Source organism: Cetorhinus maximus, chromosome 21, assembly GCF_964194155.1.
Source record: "Cetorhinus maximus chromosome 21, sCetMax3.hap1.1, whole genome shotgun sequence".
In the NCBI taxonomy this organism is placed as follows: Eukaryota; Metazoa; Chordata; class Chondrichthyes; order Lamniformes; family Cetorhinidae; genus Cetorhinus; species Cetorhinus maximus.
Window position 1 is genome coordinate 5,746,693 of NC_135899.1, and position 18,259 is coordinate 5,764,951.

The 18,259-nt window shown below is 42.4% G+C and overlaps 1 protein-coding gene across 1 annotated transcript; it reads left to right on the plus strand.

Annotated features, from left to right (window-relative positions):
• Nucleotides 1-898: 898 nt before the first annotated feature.
• LOC144695585 (guanylate-binding protein 1-like) lies at nucleotides 899-17,987 on the plus strand. Its single transcript, XM_078566477.1, has 10 exons — nucleotides 899-1,097; nucleotides 1,956-2,083; nucleotides 2,710-2,805; nucleotides 3,248-3,261; nucleotides 4,745-4,944; nucleotides 6,019-6,261; nucleotides 6,767-7,044; nucleotides 10,618-10,830; nucleotides 15,740-15,842; nucleotides 17,590-17,987. The coding sequence occupies exons 1-10, from the start codon at nucleotides 905-907 to the stop codon at nucleotides 17,985-17,987; spliced, it is 1,866 nt and encodes a 621-aa protein (XP_078422603.1). The 5' UTR covers nucleotides 899-904.
• The last annotated feature ends 272 nt before the right edge of the window (nucleotides 17,988-18,259 follow it).

The following is an 18,259-nucleotide window of genomic DNA, read 5'->3' on the forward strand; positions in this document are numbered from 1 at the left end:
CAGATATTTAATCAGTGAGGGAATCAAGGGTTACTGGGAAAAGGCAGGAAAGTGGAGTTGAGGATTATCAGATGAGCCAAAATCTCATTGAATGGCGGAGCAGACTCAATGGGCCAAAAGGCCTGCTTCTGCTCCTACATTTTATGGTCTTATAATATTGATTCAGGGATAAATGTTTGCCTCAGGACCTCCGGGAGAACTCTCCAGCTCTTCTTTGAAGTACTGCTGCGAGATTGTTTACATCCATGTGAGAGGGAAAATTGGCTTTGGTTTAACATCTTATCCAAAAGAGGGCACCTCAGACAGTGCTGCTGTCCCTCATCACCGTATAAGGAGTGTCGGCTTCGATTCTTTGTTCAAATCTCTGGAGTGCGGTTTGAACCTATGACTTACTGACTCAGGTGAGAGGTCATCCACTGAGCCATGGCTGACACCAGCGGCAGCAGTTGGAATAATTCTAATGGGGAGAGTTTGAAAGATCTGCAAGTAGAGCATTGGAGTTATTGAAGCTGGGGGAGTTGACAACTATCTTGGTGACAGTGGGGTGGAATAGTCATGGAGGTGGAAAAGGTAGTGAGAGGGAATCTTGTTTGATGTTGGCAAGGATTTGATCTTTGATGCTGAGAGCAGAAGTTCCTTAGACTGTGTGAATTGGAGATTGAATCTGTTTAAACACAGCCTGGAGAATAAGCCAAGCCCCCATCACTGCTTTGGTTGAGATTAGCTGTCTCAATACTGAGTGGGGATTGAAACTGGGAACTTCATGTTCTGATTTGTGTCAGTGTGACACTGTCTTGGATGTGAGAACAATTAGGGCAGCTTTTTAGAAATATTTTTATCAGTCGATAAGTTCAATGAAAAGCGCCAAGTAACTGCAGCATTTTTATTATTTCAGGTTGTTAAAATGAATTCTGACACCTACATGCAGAGTCCTGTGTGTCTGATTGAAAACGCCCAGAAGGGGAAACTGGTGATCAATGAGGAAGCCCTGCAAGTTCTCTCCAATATTAATGAGACGGTGGTGGTTGTATCTGTCGTGGGATTTTACAGGACTGGGAATTCCTACTTGATGAACCGATTGGCAGGAAAGACTCATGGTGAGATTCATGGCCTGTTACTTGATGAGCTTTTGGTAACAATCTAGGGACGACTGTTGTGAGGGAGACTTTGCAGTGGGTTAGTGAACTGCTCAATGGATACTAGATAAACATTGGATCTTCCTCTTCAGTCATGATAGGCAAAATGATCCCATAGGCATGTGGTGAGGCTGTTGACCAATCAGGTATAATTACTGTTTGAATTTTGAATGTAATCATTATTAAATGTGCCACCTGGCTTGCCATAGTCATGTGAACTCTGCCATGAGGGAATGTCTGGGGGGCAGCCATGATGCATTCAGTTCAATAAAGACTTACAATGATGAAGCACTGAAGATTACATCCAAACAGCTCGCCATGTAATCCCCATTATGTACACTAGAGTTTAACTCAAATATATTAACCAATCCAACACTAATGATGCATCCTCAAAAAGGTTGTTCCTGAGATAGAGAGAATCTCCTTATCACTGTCGCATCACAGTACAACTAATGGTATAATTCAGCTGACCACATGGTGTCTTTATAAATCTGGTTCATTAATATCTCTTTTTCATGAACACGGTGGTTCCTTTAACACTCCCACCAGCTCCCCATCCCCCCCACAAACCCCCTCCTCTTCCCTTCTGTGGTGCTGTAATGGTAAATAAATACAGGATGAGTGAGGTGGCTGAACGTGGGTGTAACATGACTCATTTAACATGCTGATGTGGAGAAAAATAAATGTTGCAAGTGAGGTGTGTCTCTGGTCTTTAGCAGGTAGTACGTAGTTAATGACACTGTAGAGACCATTCATTCTAAACGGTTGAGAATCTCTCAACCTGTCAATTAATCTTTATGATTGTAACTGTGGTTCCAGGTTTCTCTCTCGGATCTACTGTCCAATCCCACACCGAGGGGATCTGGATGTGGTGCATGCCTCATCCTAAGAAGCACAATCACAGCTTGGTGCTCCTGGATACAGATGGTCTGGGTGATATTGAGAAAGTAAGGAGATTTCATCATTTCCATTCAAAACCCTTTAACTGGTGAACTAAGTGAGGTGATGAGGTAACTATATCTACACGTCCACCTGACACAGGTGTCAGTCTTGGCTCAATGGGGAGCACTTTTGTCACTGAGTCACAAGGTCATGTGATCAAGTCTGATTCCAGAGCCTTAAGAACATAATCGAGGCTGACACTCCAGTTCAGTACCGAGGGAGTGCTGTACTGTCGCACATGCTGTCTTTCAGATGAGATGTTAACCTGAAGCTGAATATGCCCTCTCAGGTAGCTGTAAAATATCCCATGGCCATTATTTTGAAGAATCAGGGAAGTTCTCACTGGTGTCCTGGGCCAAAGATTATCCCTCAATCAACATCAATAATACTGATTATCAAGTCATAGTCATCTCTCACATTGCTGTTTGTGAGATCTTGCTGTGCACAATTTGGCCACCATGTTTCCTTCATTACAACAGTGACTACATTTGGCTGTAAGGTGCTTTGGAACACTCTGAGGTTGTGAAAGGTGCTATAGAAATGCATGTTTTTCATTCCTGTTTGTACAATTCTTGACGTTATTGACAGTGAGATGAGTGGTGTGTTTCTCATTATGTTCGTGTCCTAACAGGGTGATCAGAAGAATGACTGCTGGATCTTCTCTCTGGCTGTGCTCCTGAGCAGCACATTTGTGTACAACAGCGTGGGAACCATTGACCAGTATGCAGTATCTTTTTATCTTGTTCTAACTTTCAGGAGAAACGTCATCATTCAGAAAGTGGCGAGAATGAGAAATTCACTAACATGTGGAGCGGTAGAGGTAAAAAGTGTCAATACATTTAAGAGAGAAACAAGATAAGAACATGAGGGGGAAAGGAAAAGCTTAAAGCTCCACAGTGTGGGAGGCAATCTGAACTGTGGGTTACTCCTCAACTTTCTGACTGACCGACTCCTTGTGGATCAGTGATGGAGTTAGGAGAGAGACTTTATAAACTTGGGCCAGCTAGTGGCTTGTGCCCACAACTGCATGATAACAATCGATGGCAAAAGTTAAAGGGAAATGTCAACCTCGTAGTTTACAATAAATGTCAGACACATATGACCTTGTGGCAGTTGCAAGTTGGATTTGTGACAGATGTATGCTTCTTTACAGAATTGCTACAATCCAGAAGGAGGCCATTCAGCCCATTGTGTCTGCACTGGCTCTCCAAAGGAGCAATTCACCCAGTTCCACTTCCCCACCTTCTCCCCATAACCCTGTACATTCTCCCTTTTCAGACAACAGTATAATTACCTTTTGAATTCTACAATTGACCCTGCCTCCACCACATTCTCAGACAGTGCATTCCAGATTCTAGCCACTCGATTGACCCTGTCTCCACCACACTCTCAGACAGTGCATCCCAGATCCTAACCACTCGATTGACCCTGCCTCCACCCCACCCCACCCCCAAGCAGTGCATTCCGGATCCTAATCACTCGATTGACCCTGTCTCCACCACACTCTCAGACAGTGCATTCCAGATCCTAACCATTCGATTGACCATGCCTCCACCCCACCCCACCCTCAAGCAGTGCATTCTGAATCTTAACCACTCGATTGACCCTGTATCCACCACACTCAGGTATTGCATTCCAGATCCTAACCACTCGATTGACCCTGCCTCCACCACACTCTCAGGCAGTGCATTATGGATCCTAATCACTTGCTGCATGGAAAGGTCTTTCTTCATGTCACTTTTTCTCCATGCACCAGAATTTTAATAATCCAATAGAGGATGTAGTTTGTGGTTACAGTCATACATTTCACCCCTTTTGAACACCTGGAATCTTTGTAGGTTCCTCCTTTCCTCCTTTGTGTTTGGTGTTTATATATTTTGTTGCTCTAAGTTGACAGACATGGTGGTTCCTCTCCTACCCTTCTTGATTTGTTTATATGTTTCAGTATTTGGATTGTTTGACTGTTTCTCGACTCTTCCGCCCCTTAACTCTGCCTTGTGTCTGTCAGTTTCTCCTTCTACCCAGCTGAAATTTTAGATCTTTGTCTCTCAGCTGCTCTGCTGGCTCCGCCTCCTCTTCAGTCAGTTCACCTGAATCTTTCCTTTCCCAACTGCAACCCTTTCACCGCCTTGAAACTCCACCAAGTCACTTCCGATCAGATTTGTTCCACTTTCTGGAATTTGCTCACTTTGAATAACAGGTGCCAGATCTCTGAGCCGACTTGCTATTTCAACAACAACTATTTGTAGACAACCATCACCTACAGTGTTTTAAAGTAAAGTAAACAAAGTAACAAAGTAAAAGCACTGCCTGGTTCAAGTTGAAGGGTCAGTTAAGAGGGGACACAAGCGCAAGGTGAGGGAGGCAGGAGGTTTAGGGGGATGTGAGGAAAAACTTTTTTACCCAAAGGGTGGTGACGGTCTGGAATGCGCTGCCTGAGCGGGTGGTGGAGGCGGGTTGCCTCACATCCTTTAAAAAGTACCTGGATGAGCACTTGGCACATCATAACATTCAAGGCTATGGGCCAAATGCAGGTAAATGGGATTAGGTAGGTAGGTCAGGTGTTTCTCACGTGTCGGTGCAGACTCGATAGGCTGAAGGGCCTCATCTGCACTCTGTGATTCTGTAAAAAGACTGCAGTCAGTCATTTCCTTAATAAAATGCAGTTTTATTTCCAATCTGACGGAACTCATCAAAGTGAAGTCCAATGAAGGAGATGATGATGATGATGATGAAGAGCTAGATTTATTGAAGATCTCTCCAGCCTTTGTTTGGACAGTGCGGGATTTCACCCTGGAACTGAAAATCGATGGTCAGGATGTCACGGCAGATGACTATTTAAACTACGGGCTTCAACTCAAAAAAGGTAATTACACAACTACAAATATCCAATATCTTTCACCCATGTGAGATTGTTTTAGACTTTACACTATTATGTTATTACCACTATTTTCCATTCTGGGCCGATACACTTCAAGAATGATAAAGCTCAGGAGACCATTCAGCCCATCATGCCTATGCTGGTTCTATGGAAGAGTTCTCCATTTAGTCCCACTTCTTCTTCTCAATTTCCTTAGCTACTTCAAACAGTTATCCAATTCCCTTTTGATCGAATCTGCATCCCTCACCCTTTTAGACACTGCAGTTCGGTTCATAAAAACTCGTGGCATTAAAAAATATTCTCCTCATCTCCCCTCCAGTTCTCTTACCAAATACCTTAAATCTGTGTTCTCTGGTTACTGACCCTCTTGCCAGTGGAAACAATTTCTCTTTATTTACTGTATCAAAACCTACTCATCATTTTATTAAATTTCCCCATAGGTTTCTCTACTCTAAGGAGACCAATCCCAGCTTCTCCAATCTCTCTAGCTATCTGAAGATCCGCATCTCTGGTACCATTCTAGTAAATCTCCTCAGCATCCTCTCTAACTTCCAGCAGTCTAACAGGACTACTATTGACCTTGGAGGGGTGCAGCTCAGATTCACCAGAATGATACAAGGGCTAAAAGGGCTAAATATTGAGGACAGGTCACAAACTTGCCCTGTATTCCTGTGTATTTAGAAGCTTGAGTGGAGATCTAGTTGAGGTCTTTAAAGTGATGAAGGGATTCAGTCAGGTATATAGAGAGAAACTATTTCCTCTGCTGGAAGTATCCAGAGCAGGGATTCTCAACAATCTTAAAATGAGAGTCAGTTATTCAGGAGTGAACCCAGAAGGCAGTTTTTCACACAAAGAGTGGTAAAAATGTCAGAGGATCCTGAGTGAATTGAAATGTTCCAAAATTGACATGGATGGATTATTGCTGGGTAAGGGGTATCAAATGATCTGGAACAAAAGCAGGGAGACAGATGTAAGGTACATTTATTTCATGTTATTCTAAACTCTCGTACTGGCGGCCAAAGTGGATTTGGTTTTGTTTTCCCTTTCTACTGAATTCAGGTATCTCGAGAAAAGTGATGGAATACAACCAGCCCCGTGAGTGCATCAGGAACTATTTCAGGTCTCACAAATGTTTCGTTTTTGTTCAGCCAATGGCCAGTTCGAATTTAAACCAGGTGGAAACACTCCTGGAAAGTCAGCTTGACCCCAAATTTGTTGACATATGTCATGAGTTCTGCCAGTACATCTACCTTGAATCGGAGCCTAAGACAATCAAAGGTGGTCACAGGATCAATGGTAGAAGTAAGTGCATCACAATTGTACAAGTATGTGTGTCAGCACATTGAAGTGTTGATGGCTGTTGTTATATTCAAGAAACTCTCTAATGGCTCTGACACTGAAGTGCTGAGTCTAACCAGGTCTCTCTTTTCTCCTTTCTAAATTCGCTGCTCATCGAGATGAGGGACATTAGTGGTGAGAAAAGAAACACTTTCCAATTCAGGTACTCAGTTTCCCACCTGAGTGTTCACATCGAACACTTCCAGGTCAACAATAAATGAACTGAGGCTCCTTCATTGATGTGTTTCAGTCAAAACCTCATAATGTTGATTCTTATTACACACTGTGGCAATTTCCAGTTTTACATCCTGAGTCCAGCTTTAGTCTCTGAATGACATTAGCAATTTAATGACAGCCAGTGTTGGATTGGAGGTAGTGTTCTTGAGAGTGCCAACCTCACTAAGAGGATTTGACCCTCCATATTTACAAATGTTCTGTAATGAATTGTTTGTTCTGTCCTTTGTTGCAGAGTTGGCAATCTTAGCTAAAACCTACATTGAAATTATTGGCAGTGGAATGGTACCGTGCATAGAGAATGCTGTTAGCAGCATGACTAAGATTGAAAATACAGCTGCCCTCAAAGATGGCCTCGCTCACTACAAACAACAGATAGACCTGATGGTGAAAGTTCCGAGTGAAACTGAAGAGCTGGCAAAGATGCACACACTGTGCCAGAAAGAAGCCATTGACCTCTTCGTGAGGAGGTCCTTCAATGACCAAGATCAGGCTCATTTCAAGCAGATGGTGGTGAGGATCTAAACCACATTTCGAAAATAAAATGAGGACATTAAAATAAGCATGGAATTGAATGGCCATTTTAAAAACCTGCCTCTCCCACAGGCCTTATGCAAACAACTTCAGCATGGACTCTTACCGTGACCTCTTCATCGCCCGCAAACTCATCCTGCGAAAATAATCCCTTACTCACCAGTAAATCAACTATTAACCCATCCTTACATTTTACACTATTCAAGCTTGACTTCCTAAATAACTCACTCCCATTGAGTCCCACCTATTCCTTAGTATGGGAATGTATTCCCTTGTAGTTAGGTTACAGTCACATACTGGTTATGTTACCAGATGCCTGCAATAATGAATTGGAGTCATAAGTTCAAACCCCACCAAGGCAGCTGAAAAAAAATAATTTTAATTAATTAAATAAATCTGGAATTTAAAAGATAACATTGGTATCAGTAAACGTGATCAATACTGGATAGTCCCAAGTAAAGAAACAAAAGATGTGTCTAGAGGTGGTGTTCACCCCAACTCCTCTCCCCAACACCATTTTCCCCTTAAAAGCTGATAAATCTGTAACTTCTTCCAGTTTTGATTGATTTTTTTTTAAAAATTGTTCATTCATAGGATGTGGGCATCTTTGACTGGGCCGGAATTTATTGCCCACCCCTAGTTGCCCTTGTTTAGAGGGAATTTAAGAATCAAAAACATTGCTGTGGGTCTGGACTCAAATGTAGGTATAGGATTTCCTTCCCTGAAGGACATTAGTGAACCAGATAGGTTTTTTTACGATAATCAGCAATGGTTTCACGGTCATCATCAGACTTTCAATCCCAAATTTTTATTAAAGTCAAATTCCACCTTCTGCTCTGGTGGGATTTGAACCTGGATCCCCAGAGTATAACCCTGGGTCTCTGGATTACCAGTCCAGTAACAATACCACTATGCCACCATATAACCAGCCACCCCATTCCTAATCCAACATTTATCCATCTTGCCAGTTTTCACTGAATATCTATTCCAGCAAATTTAATTCGAGACCTGCATTTACAGGCAGTTTCTTCTTTCCAATTTTCCACCAGTTCCACCTGTTTTATCATGGGTGTATCTCTCACTAACTCAGTTATTTGTACCGTATATTTTGGTAAATAGTCTGGCCAACAGCTGAGAGATAGACTAACTACCTCCCGCTTTCCTTTCAAACAGATTGCAGAGTACCACCTTCTCCATTAATCACAGAATCACAGCGCAGAAGAGGCCCTTCGGCCCATCGAGTCTGCACTGACATGTGAGAAACACCTGACCTACCTACCTAATCCCATTTACCAGCACTTGGTCCATCGCCTTGAATGTTATGACGTGTCAAGTGCTCATCCAGGTACTTTTTAAAGGATGTGAGGCAACCCGCCTCCACAACCCTCCCAGGCAGTGCATTTCAGACCGTCACCACCCTCTGGGTAAAAAAGTTTTTCCTCACAACCCCCCTAAACCTCCTGCCCCTCACTTTGAATTTACGCCCCCTTGTGACTGACCCTTCAACTAAGGGGAACAGCTTAATGATTGGTCTATTTGTTATTTGCACTTCCCTCTCACCTCCCTGCCCTCTACACCCTTTCTCCCACATTGCCCCATCAACATGCCCTATTTATCTTGATTATTCACGATAGGCACTGTCTGATTAACTAACCACATACTTTGGTTCTGTCTTCACAAAGAAGGACACAAATAACATACCAGAAGTATTGGGGAACACAGGGTTGAGTGAGAGGGTGGAACTGAAAGAAATCAGTATTAGTAGGGAAATGGTGATGGGGAAATTGATGGGATTGAAGGCCGATAAATCCCCGGGGCCTGATAATCTACATCCCAGAGTATTTAAGGAAATGGCCCTATAAATAGTAGATGCATTGGTAGTCATCTTCTGAGATTCTATAGACTCTAGAACAGTTCCTACAGATTGGAGGGCAACTAATGGAACCCCACTATTTAAAAAGGGAGGCAGAGAGAAAACAGGGAATTATAGACCTGTCAGCCTGACGTCGGTAGTGGGGAAAATTTTAGAGTCCATTATAAAAGATTTAATAGCTGAGCCCGTGGAAAACAGTGGCAGAATCAGACAGAGTCAGCATGGATTTATGAAAGGGAAATAATGCTTGACAAATCTACTGTAATTTTTTGAGGATGTAACTAGTAGAGTTGATGAGGGGGATCCAGTGGATGTGGTTTATTTGGACTTTCAGAAGGCTTTTGACAAAGTCCCGCATGAGAGACTGGCTTGTAAAATTAAAGCGGATGGGATTGGGGGTAGTGTATTGAGATGAATAGAAAACTGGTCGGCAGACAGGGAACAAAGTGTGGGAATAAACGGGTCTTTTTCCGAACGGCAGGCAGTGACTAATGAGGTACCATAGGGATCGGTGCTGGGACCCCGGTTATTCACAATATAAATTAATGATTTAGATGAGGGAACTAAATGTAATATCTCCAAAGAGAAATTTGCAGATGACACAAAGCTGGGTGGGAGGGTAAGCTGTGAGGAGGATGCAGAGATAGTTCAGTGTGATTTGGACAAGCTGAGTGAGTGGGCAAATGCATGGTAGATACAGTATAATGTGGATAAATGTGAGGTTATCCATTTTGGTAGCAAAAACAGGAAGGCAGATTATTATCTGAATGGCTATAAATTGAGAGAGGGGAATGTGCAACGAGACCTGGATGTCCTTGTACACCAGTCGCTGAAGGTAAGCATGCAGGTGCAGCAGGCGGTAAAGAAGGCAAATGGTATGTTGGCCTTCATAGCCAGAAGATTCGAGTACAGGAGCAGGGATGTCTTGCTGCAATTGTACAGGGCCTTAGTGAGACCACACCTGGAATATTGTGTGCAGTTTTGATCGCCTTATCTGAGGAAGGATACTTGCAATAGAGGGAGTGCAGTGAAGGTTTACCAGACTGATTCCTGGGATGGTGGGACTGACATATGAGGAGAGATTGAGTTGATTAGGATTATATTCGCTGGAGTTCAGAAGAATGAGGGGAGATCTCATAGAAACCTATAAAATTCTAACAGGACTAGACAGGAAGGATGTTCCCAATGGCAGGGGAATCCAGAACCAGTTGGTCACAGTCTGAGGATATGGGGTAGACCATTTAGGACTGAGATGAGGAGAAATTTCTGCACCTAGAGAGTGGTGAGCGTGTGGAATTCATTACCACGGAAAGTAGTTGAGACCAAAACATTGTATGCTTTCAAGAGGGAGTTAGATATAGCTCTTGGGGCGAAAGGGATCAAAGAGAGAAAGCGAGAGCAGGCTATTGAGTTGGATGATCAGCCATGATCATAATGAATGGCGGAGCAGGCTCGAAGGGCCAAATGGCCTACTCCTGCTCCTAGTTTCTATGTTTCTATGATTACGCTATATTGTTCTCTCTGTAGATGTTTACTGACCTGCTATGTATTTCTCAGCATTCACTGTTTTTAACAATGTTATTAGTATTTTCAGGCTAACTTGACACAGCCAATCAGATACTTGCTCCAATGTTGTTGTTAGGTCTGGTTACACGATTTGGACTTTCTGTCATTGTCAGGCCTATGTGCAAATGTATTATTTGGAGCTTTGTGACAAGAATGAAGCTGCTTCCATGGAGGCGTGCACCAACCTGCTGGAGACCCTGTCCACCGAGATAGAGGAGAAACTGCGAGAGGGATTTTATGCTTGGCCCGGTGGCTATCAAGTGTATGAAGAGGATTGCCAGAAGATGATTCTGCAATTCCACTCCACCCCTGGAAAGGGGAATAAGGTAAATATTATTCACCCATTTGGCCAAGTATTCAGCAGGGAATCAATTGCAATTTTACACTAACTGAAACCCTCTTCAAATTACCTTCATCGTGTCTCCATTAACCTTAGAAACAAAGAGTGCCTTGTAGTGTAAGAGTCTGGCACATAAATGGTCAACGTGGGACTGAGTGCAGTGTCACCCACACTGTGATGTAAGAGAGCGCATGACCCGCACCTAGGGGTCAGTCTAGTGTTGGACAGAGCCATGTGCACAAGCAAGAATGGAGACAGCTCCTAACTTGAACCCTTTACTGTATATATGTGTTACACCTGGTAGAACCTATTTTATGAACTGGGCAAACGCATTGCACAAGTCATGAAATAGGCAGCATGACTGCTCATTTCATGAAATGGCCAGTGCTATATACAAGTTTTAAAATCTTATTTGTGGAATTGTTTCTCAAGCGTGTTGCAATGTACAAGCTTAACATCATGTACTTAGTTGCACAATAACAGCATGAACATTGTAAATTTGAGAATGCAAGTTTGAACACAACAGCACAAATGGCGGTTGCTGGAAGGTGTAAAGTTTAAAATAAATTTCAAAAGGACTAGTTCACATTTGCTGGAAGTGAAAATAATATGGTGTTGACTTCAAAGGCTCAGATGGCAAGTAACACTTAACAGTTCATTGGTGACAAGTTTATTTCTCTTGCTGTACCCAGATGAAAATATGATAGCATTCACACCTCTTTTAGAATCAGTATAAGGATAGAAATCTATACTAACTAGCATAACCCCTGCAAACATTGAAGATGGATGACTGTATTGAGAGCTGTGCTGTTTTGTGGTCTACTGAATATGAACAAAAGGTTATTGCTGGCCTCAAGTGTGGGGAAACTGGACAGAAACCCCCAAGAGATGAACATCAGATGCTGAAAACTTTCATGCTTACATCTCTAGGTGGTGTGGTTAAGGTTACCAAGAGCAAAGGTAAGTACATGGCTACCAAGAAGCAGTCCTAGACATTATGTGACAAGCCCACACTCAAACTGGCCATGGCGATGAAAGGAAGACTCACAATAAACTTTCTGAAATGTATGCAAACATCCCACAGTCTCTTATAAGAGAGTACATCAGCTGCTGTGAGAGATGCACAGAAAAGTGTCGCAGGCAAGAGACAGCAACAGGACTGGTTGTGAGCCCCTTGTCTGTTAATGACTTGAATGAACATGGACAAGTAGCCCTGGTTGACATGCAGGCTGTGAAGGATGGAAGTTATCATTTCATACTGCACTACATGGATATCTGACCAAGTTCCATGTCATTCATCTTCTGAAGTCCAAGACAGCAGCTGCGATTGCCCATAGCTGTTTCTCATATTTCTAGACACCTAAGCTCCACATATTCTCCAGTCAGATAATGGAAGGGAGTTCACAGCACAGGGCATCCATGAATTGGCACCACCCAGGGAAGAACTGATGTTGGCCAATGGGCGTTCCAGACATTTCCAGAATCAAGGCTCTGTGGAATGCAGTAATGATGATATGAAGCTAAAGCTAATGGTTTGGATGCATGACAATAACTGTGCTCAGTGGAGCTATGATGTCTGTTTTGTTCAGTTGAATGGCTGTTACCATGAGGTTATAAAGATGGCTCCCTACCAAGCACTCACTGGAAACAAACCATGGTGCGGCCTCAGATCAAAGTTGCCAGATGAGTTCCTCAACAGAATCTCCACAGCCATTGAAGGAGAAGAACTGGAAAGACATCTTGAGGAGAACATGGAAAATCCTGATCCTGAACTGGCCCTGGACCGTCCTCCATGGAAAATCCTGAGTTGGCCACAGAGCCATCCAACACAGACAACTCCAAGTCAGCCCCTGGACCATCCAACATGGAAGATCCTGAGCAAGTCCCAGAACCAGCCACCATAGATGACCCTGAGTCAGCCCCTGGACCACTTAATATGAATGACCTTGAGCCAGCCCCCTGATCATTCAACATGGATGATCCTGAGACATACCTGGCACCCCATCCTCCATGAATAACCCTGATCAGGCCTCTGGATCATCCACTACAGGTGACCCTAGATCTAATGAAGAACTTCTTCCTGCCAGACGTGCAAGGAAGGTGGCACACCAGGGCAGCACACAGCAAGCCAAGTGGATGAAGGCACGCAGCACAAGGTCACTTCAGGAGACAATGTGTCTGTCCCAGTGTCAGCATTTGACTGCAGCAAAGGTGACCCACCAAATGTTATAGGTGTGGTGCTGGCAGCAGGTGGGACTAGTTACACCATTGGAACAGCTAAGGGGATTGTGAAAGGCAAACTTGTCAGGAATCAGTTTGAATTTGTGCAGTACAGTGGACTGAGTACAGAAGACATTCCACCAGAACAAGTCAGCCTTCGTGAGACTGTACGCACTCAAAGTGTTTGTGGTGGACACAGCTTCCAGAGATGTCACTGCAGGAGTAGCTGCTTATCAAGATGACATTCCTGTTTGAAAGCAGGTCCCCGCTGCAACAGTACCTGTCGCAGCCACAAGTTCTGTGACAATGTTGACCAGTGCTGATAGTGCTGGCATTTTAAATATGTATGTACTGTATTTATGCTTTTCGCGTAAACATTGGTGTATAAGCTATCTGAATGATTTTGGTGTGATCCGGAATGAAATAGGACATAAACCAATGAATTTGAAATGTTTGAGTGCCACAATGAATCTGAAATGTACATTGAATAAAGACACATAAGAGGACAGTGTCAAGAAACAAGAAATTATCATATTTTTCTTCTGGTAATAACTCTGGCATATTTTCTTATGTACTGGATGTCAGGCTTTAATTCGATTAAGAGCTAGAATGGAAGCAAAAGCCAAAAGTAATTTTGACATGTTAATGAACCAAGAGGAATTTCGATCAGAGTTTTACATAAAGCATTAACAGGAATAGTTTTGAACTGAGTTGTTTTAGTTCAAGAGGGCTATATGCAGGTTGTAAAAAGGTGTAAGGAAATAAGATAAAGATAGGGTAGGTGTGTTTTTACAAGTCTAAGAGCTAAAGTAAAGAACGATTTAATCAATTCTGGGAAGAAAGCATTTCTGAAGAGACTGGTTGAAACAGTAGAGAGATCAAAGGGAAGGTATGCATTTAAGGAAATACTGAAGCCTATGTGAGGGGGTAGCTTGTCAGATCTCCCAGAAGACAGCAGGGTAGCTGGTCAGATCTCCCAGAAGACAGCAGGGTAGCTAGTCAGATCTCCCAGAAGACAGCAGGGTAGCTAGTCAGATCTCCCAGAAGACAGTGTGGACAAGGCCAGACCTGAGGACTCAGTTGCTGTCAGCCTCAGAGGACACCCCAAGGGAGAAAGGCACAGTGTGGTAAAAATTACTAGAATTCTATAGACTTTAAAATCTATAAGGATAGTTACTGAACAGAAAAGGGAAAGGTTAGCTTTGAGGGTAGTTAAGTTAAGATTTATGGAACTGTTTTAAAGTATTGTTTACTGTGTGAAGTCTTTCTTGTGTTTAAATGTAATTGTGTTTTTTTCCCTTCGTTCTTTTAATAAATATTTACTTTACTATAAAATCATCACAAGTAGTCGGGGAAATCATTTCCTGATTTCAGAACTCCTCTTCACACTATACAAATTGCAAAAAATGTTTTGGCAGCTGTTTCAAGTGTCCCTCTGGGATTTCAGCAGCTTGGCATTTACCATCCGCCATGCAGCAACAACAGTAAACAGAATTAAGCAGATTATACATTTGTGAATGAGATTTTATTTCTAATTCATAAAAGTTGGCCATTTCATGAGCTGGGCAAGTTTTCCAATGCCCATTTCATGAATTGGGTGGTCAAACTGTCTGCTTCATGAACTGTGCAAGTGGGCAATTTCACAAATTGGGTGTCACATCTGTACATATTTATTGTAGTTAATAAATACATACAGTAAACATACATAAGACTACAAGACATTGTTATCATTTATTGTGAAGGGAATTAATTACAAAATCAGGGATGTTATGCTTCAGTTATACAGGGCATTGGTGAGACCACACCTGGAGTATTGTGTACAGTACTGGCCTCCTTATTTAAAGAAAGATGTAAATGTATTAGAAGCAGTTCGGAGAAGGTTTACTAGACTAATGCCAGGAATGGGCAGGTTGTCTTATGAGGAAAGGCTGAACAGGTTAGGCTTATATCCACTGGAATTTAGAACAGTAAGAGGTACCTTAATTGAAACCTTTGAGATCCGGAGAGGTCTTGACAGGGTGGATATGGAGAGGGTGTTCCACTTCTGAGAGAACCTAGAACTAGGGGTCACTGTTTAAAAATAAGGGGTCGCTCATGTAAGACAGAGATTAGGAGAATTGTTTTGAAACTCTATTCCTAAAAAGGCAGTGGAAACAGAGTCTTTAAATATTTTCAAGGCAGAGCTAGATAGATTCTTGATTAACAAGGTGGTGAAAAGTTATTGGGGCTAGGTAGGAATGTGGAGTTGAGGTTACATTCAGATCAGCCATGATCTTATTGAATGGGGGAGCAGGTTCGAGGGGCCAAGTGGCCTACTCCTAATCCTAATTCGTATGTTTGTAAGACTAAATTAAGGCCTACCAAACAGTTTCCAACACCCTGCAGCATGCCCCTTCTCAGTATCAAACCAGTGAGCACTTCTGATTCAACAGTACAACAGGTTTACAGAGTAATAGACCAGAGTACTCCTGCTCGAACATGTATATCAGATCTAATTCTTAGTAATAAACCAGTGAGCACTCCTGCCCCAACATGTCTACTTAACGATAATTCAGTGAGCTCTTCTTTCCTGACATGTCTATTTGTCAGTGATAAAGCAGTGTGAAGTCCAACCAAATAAATTTGCCCCTTCCTGACATTTCTTTAACTGTATTTTAAATGGCCCACTCCCACAGGCTGAAGAGGCCTTGAACAAGTTCATGAAACTGAAAACTCCAGAAGCTGATTCTGTGCTACAGGCTGACAAGATGCTGACAGACAAGGATAAAGAACTGGCAGGTAAGGAAGTTCTATCAACTTTGTTAATGAAGGAAATCAAAAACTTAATTTAATGTGAGGAGCTGTAGCTGTACAAGAGAGAGATGGAGAGGCAGTAGAGGGAATAAAAATAGGAACTGCTGCCAATCAGAGATTAACTATGCCTGAAGCACATACAAACTCATCACAGTCTGAGAAAGTAAAGTAAAAACTGGGTTAACATTTCAGGTGTGAACCCTTCATCAGGGCCATTTTAACCATAGAGAGCATCAGAGCTGAACCCAGTCCTGTTCACCATCAACATTTACACACATGCACTTTACAGCAGTGAGCATTAGACAGTGATGAGGAAGTTATCTCCTCCTTTGGTTCATTGTCCAGGTTATTTTTTTTTTAAACAGCCTGTAACGGTGTTAAAGACACTACACAAATGTGTGCAATACTAGTAACAATATTAATGGTAATAGTGACACTAGTCCTGGTATTAATTAGTTTTAGCAAGTACCAGAAGTATTAGCAGCATCAAAGATAGCAACAATGCAATGACTGTCGCATTCACCAGTAGCTTTAGCAGTAGCAATACCAGCAGTAACAGTAATAGTGGGATCTATCCCAATAGTAGGAGCAATAGCAGGAGCAGCATCAATAGCAGTAGGATCATAGGATCATACAGCACAGGGATGAGAGGATTGTCTAATGATGGGAGGTTGAGTAGAGTGAACCTATACTCTGGAGTTTAGAAGAATGAGAGACAATCTCACTGAAACACGTAAGATTCTGAGGAGGCTTGACAGGGTAGATTCTGAGAGGCTGTTTCCCCTGGTGGGAGAGTCTCGAATGAGGGAGCAACTAAAGGACTGATAATTTAAGACTGAGATGAGGAGAAAGTTCTTTATTCAGAGGATTATGAAACTCTGAAATTGTCTACCCAGAGGCTATAGATGCTCAGTCATTGACTATCTTCAAGGCTGCGATGGACTCTAGGGACATCAAGGGAATGGGAATTGGACAAGAAAGTAAAACTGAGATCACCAATCAGCTATCGTTTTACTGGATGGCAGAGCAGGCTTGGGGGGCCTAATGGGGCTGCTCCAGCTCCAATTTCTTATTTCATTATGTTCACAGAAGGAGGCCATTTGGTCCATTGTTCCTGTGCCAATCATTTGAAAACGCTTTCCAATGTTATGCCATACCCTAGTTTCCCCTATAACCCAGCAATTTGATCCTTTTCAAGTATCTGTCCTGTTGCCTTATGACAAATTCCGGTAGAATCTGATTGCACCATCCTTTCAGTGACAGTAAGTCTTAATATTTTAAATCTATGACCTCTGGTTACTGACCCACTTGCCAAAGGAAACAGCTTCTCCCTATTTGTTTAATCAAAACCTCTCCACGATAAACAGGTTTACATTGGTGTACATACCATTTGCTGAAGCCAGTAAACTTAAGATAAGATACACACACAGTTATTCAATGTCAGCTGGTCATTTATAATCATTCCCTTGGAAGGAATATGTCAGTTATAAAAAAGATAGTGCATTAAAATTAATATGTGTGCTAGTAGAGGTAGAAAATTTTGAAATTATTTATGAAGGTGTGCGCATGTGCATGTGTGTGTGGATGCGCAAATATATCTGTGCATACATGCTTGCGCATGTATGTGTGTGTGTGTGTGAAAATGTGTTCCTGTGTGTGTGTGTGCCTGCCTACATGTGTGCATGTTTGTGACTACGTGTGAATGTCATGAGTTTTTTTTCTAATTTTGTAGCTGAGCAGCAGAGAGCTGCTGAGGTTGAACAAGTGGCAAAGGCTCAGGAAGAGGCAGTGAAAACCCTAGAGAAGATGAGGAACAACGAGAAGGTGTTTTATGAAGAGAGTGTTGAACACCTGAAGCTAAAGATGGAGGAAGAGAAAGAGAACTTGCAGAGAGAGCAGAAGATAGCACTGGAAAGCAAATTGAAAGAACAGAATAAATTAGCAAAGAAGGAGTTTCAAATGAAAGCTGAGATGATGGAGGAACAGATCAAGTCACTAAGGAAGCAACAGGAATCCGCTGGCACGTCAACTAATTGGGAAATGGTTGCTAAAGCAGTTCAAGGTGTAGTAGATACTGTGCTTAATTTTTACTCATCACACAAAACCATGAAGCTGTTGTCCAAGAAATAATCCTCAAGTGAATAACCTTGCCATGTCAGATTATGTACAGTTGTTCAGTTCTGACACAGGACTTAGAATAATTTAGTAAAAAATAGGTTTTAGTCTTCACTGGCTGGGTTGTAATTCTCTGACAACTGTTGGTGACAGGGGTGCGGTTTGGGGGTTGGGGAGTTTTAAGTAGGCCTGATTGGTTACATTTTAGCTTAACTTGACCATTTTTATATTGGATCCGCTTTAATAACTAACAAGGTTGAGGAAGCCATTTTGATACTAGCATATGG

Coding starts and splice junctions, on each gene's coding strand:
- LOC144695585 (XM_078566477.1), top strand. CDS start 905: ATGAATTCTGACACCTACATGCAGAGTCCTGTGTGTCTGATTGAAAAC. Junction 1,098..1,955: donor ATTGGCAGGAAAGACTCATG/GTGAGATTCATG, acceptor CTGTGGTTCCAG/GTTTCTCTCTCGGATCTACT. Junction 4,945..6,018: donor CGGGCTTCAACTCAAAAAAG/GTAATTACACAA, acceptor TACTGAATTCAG/GTATCTCGAGAAAAGTGATG.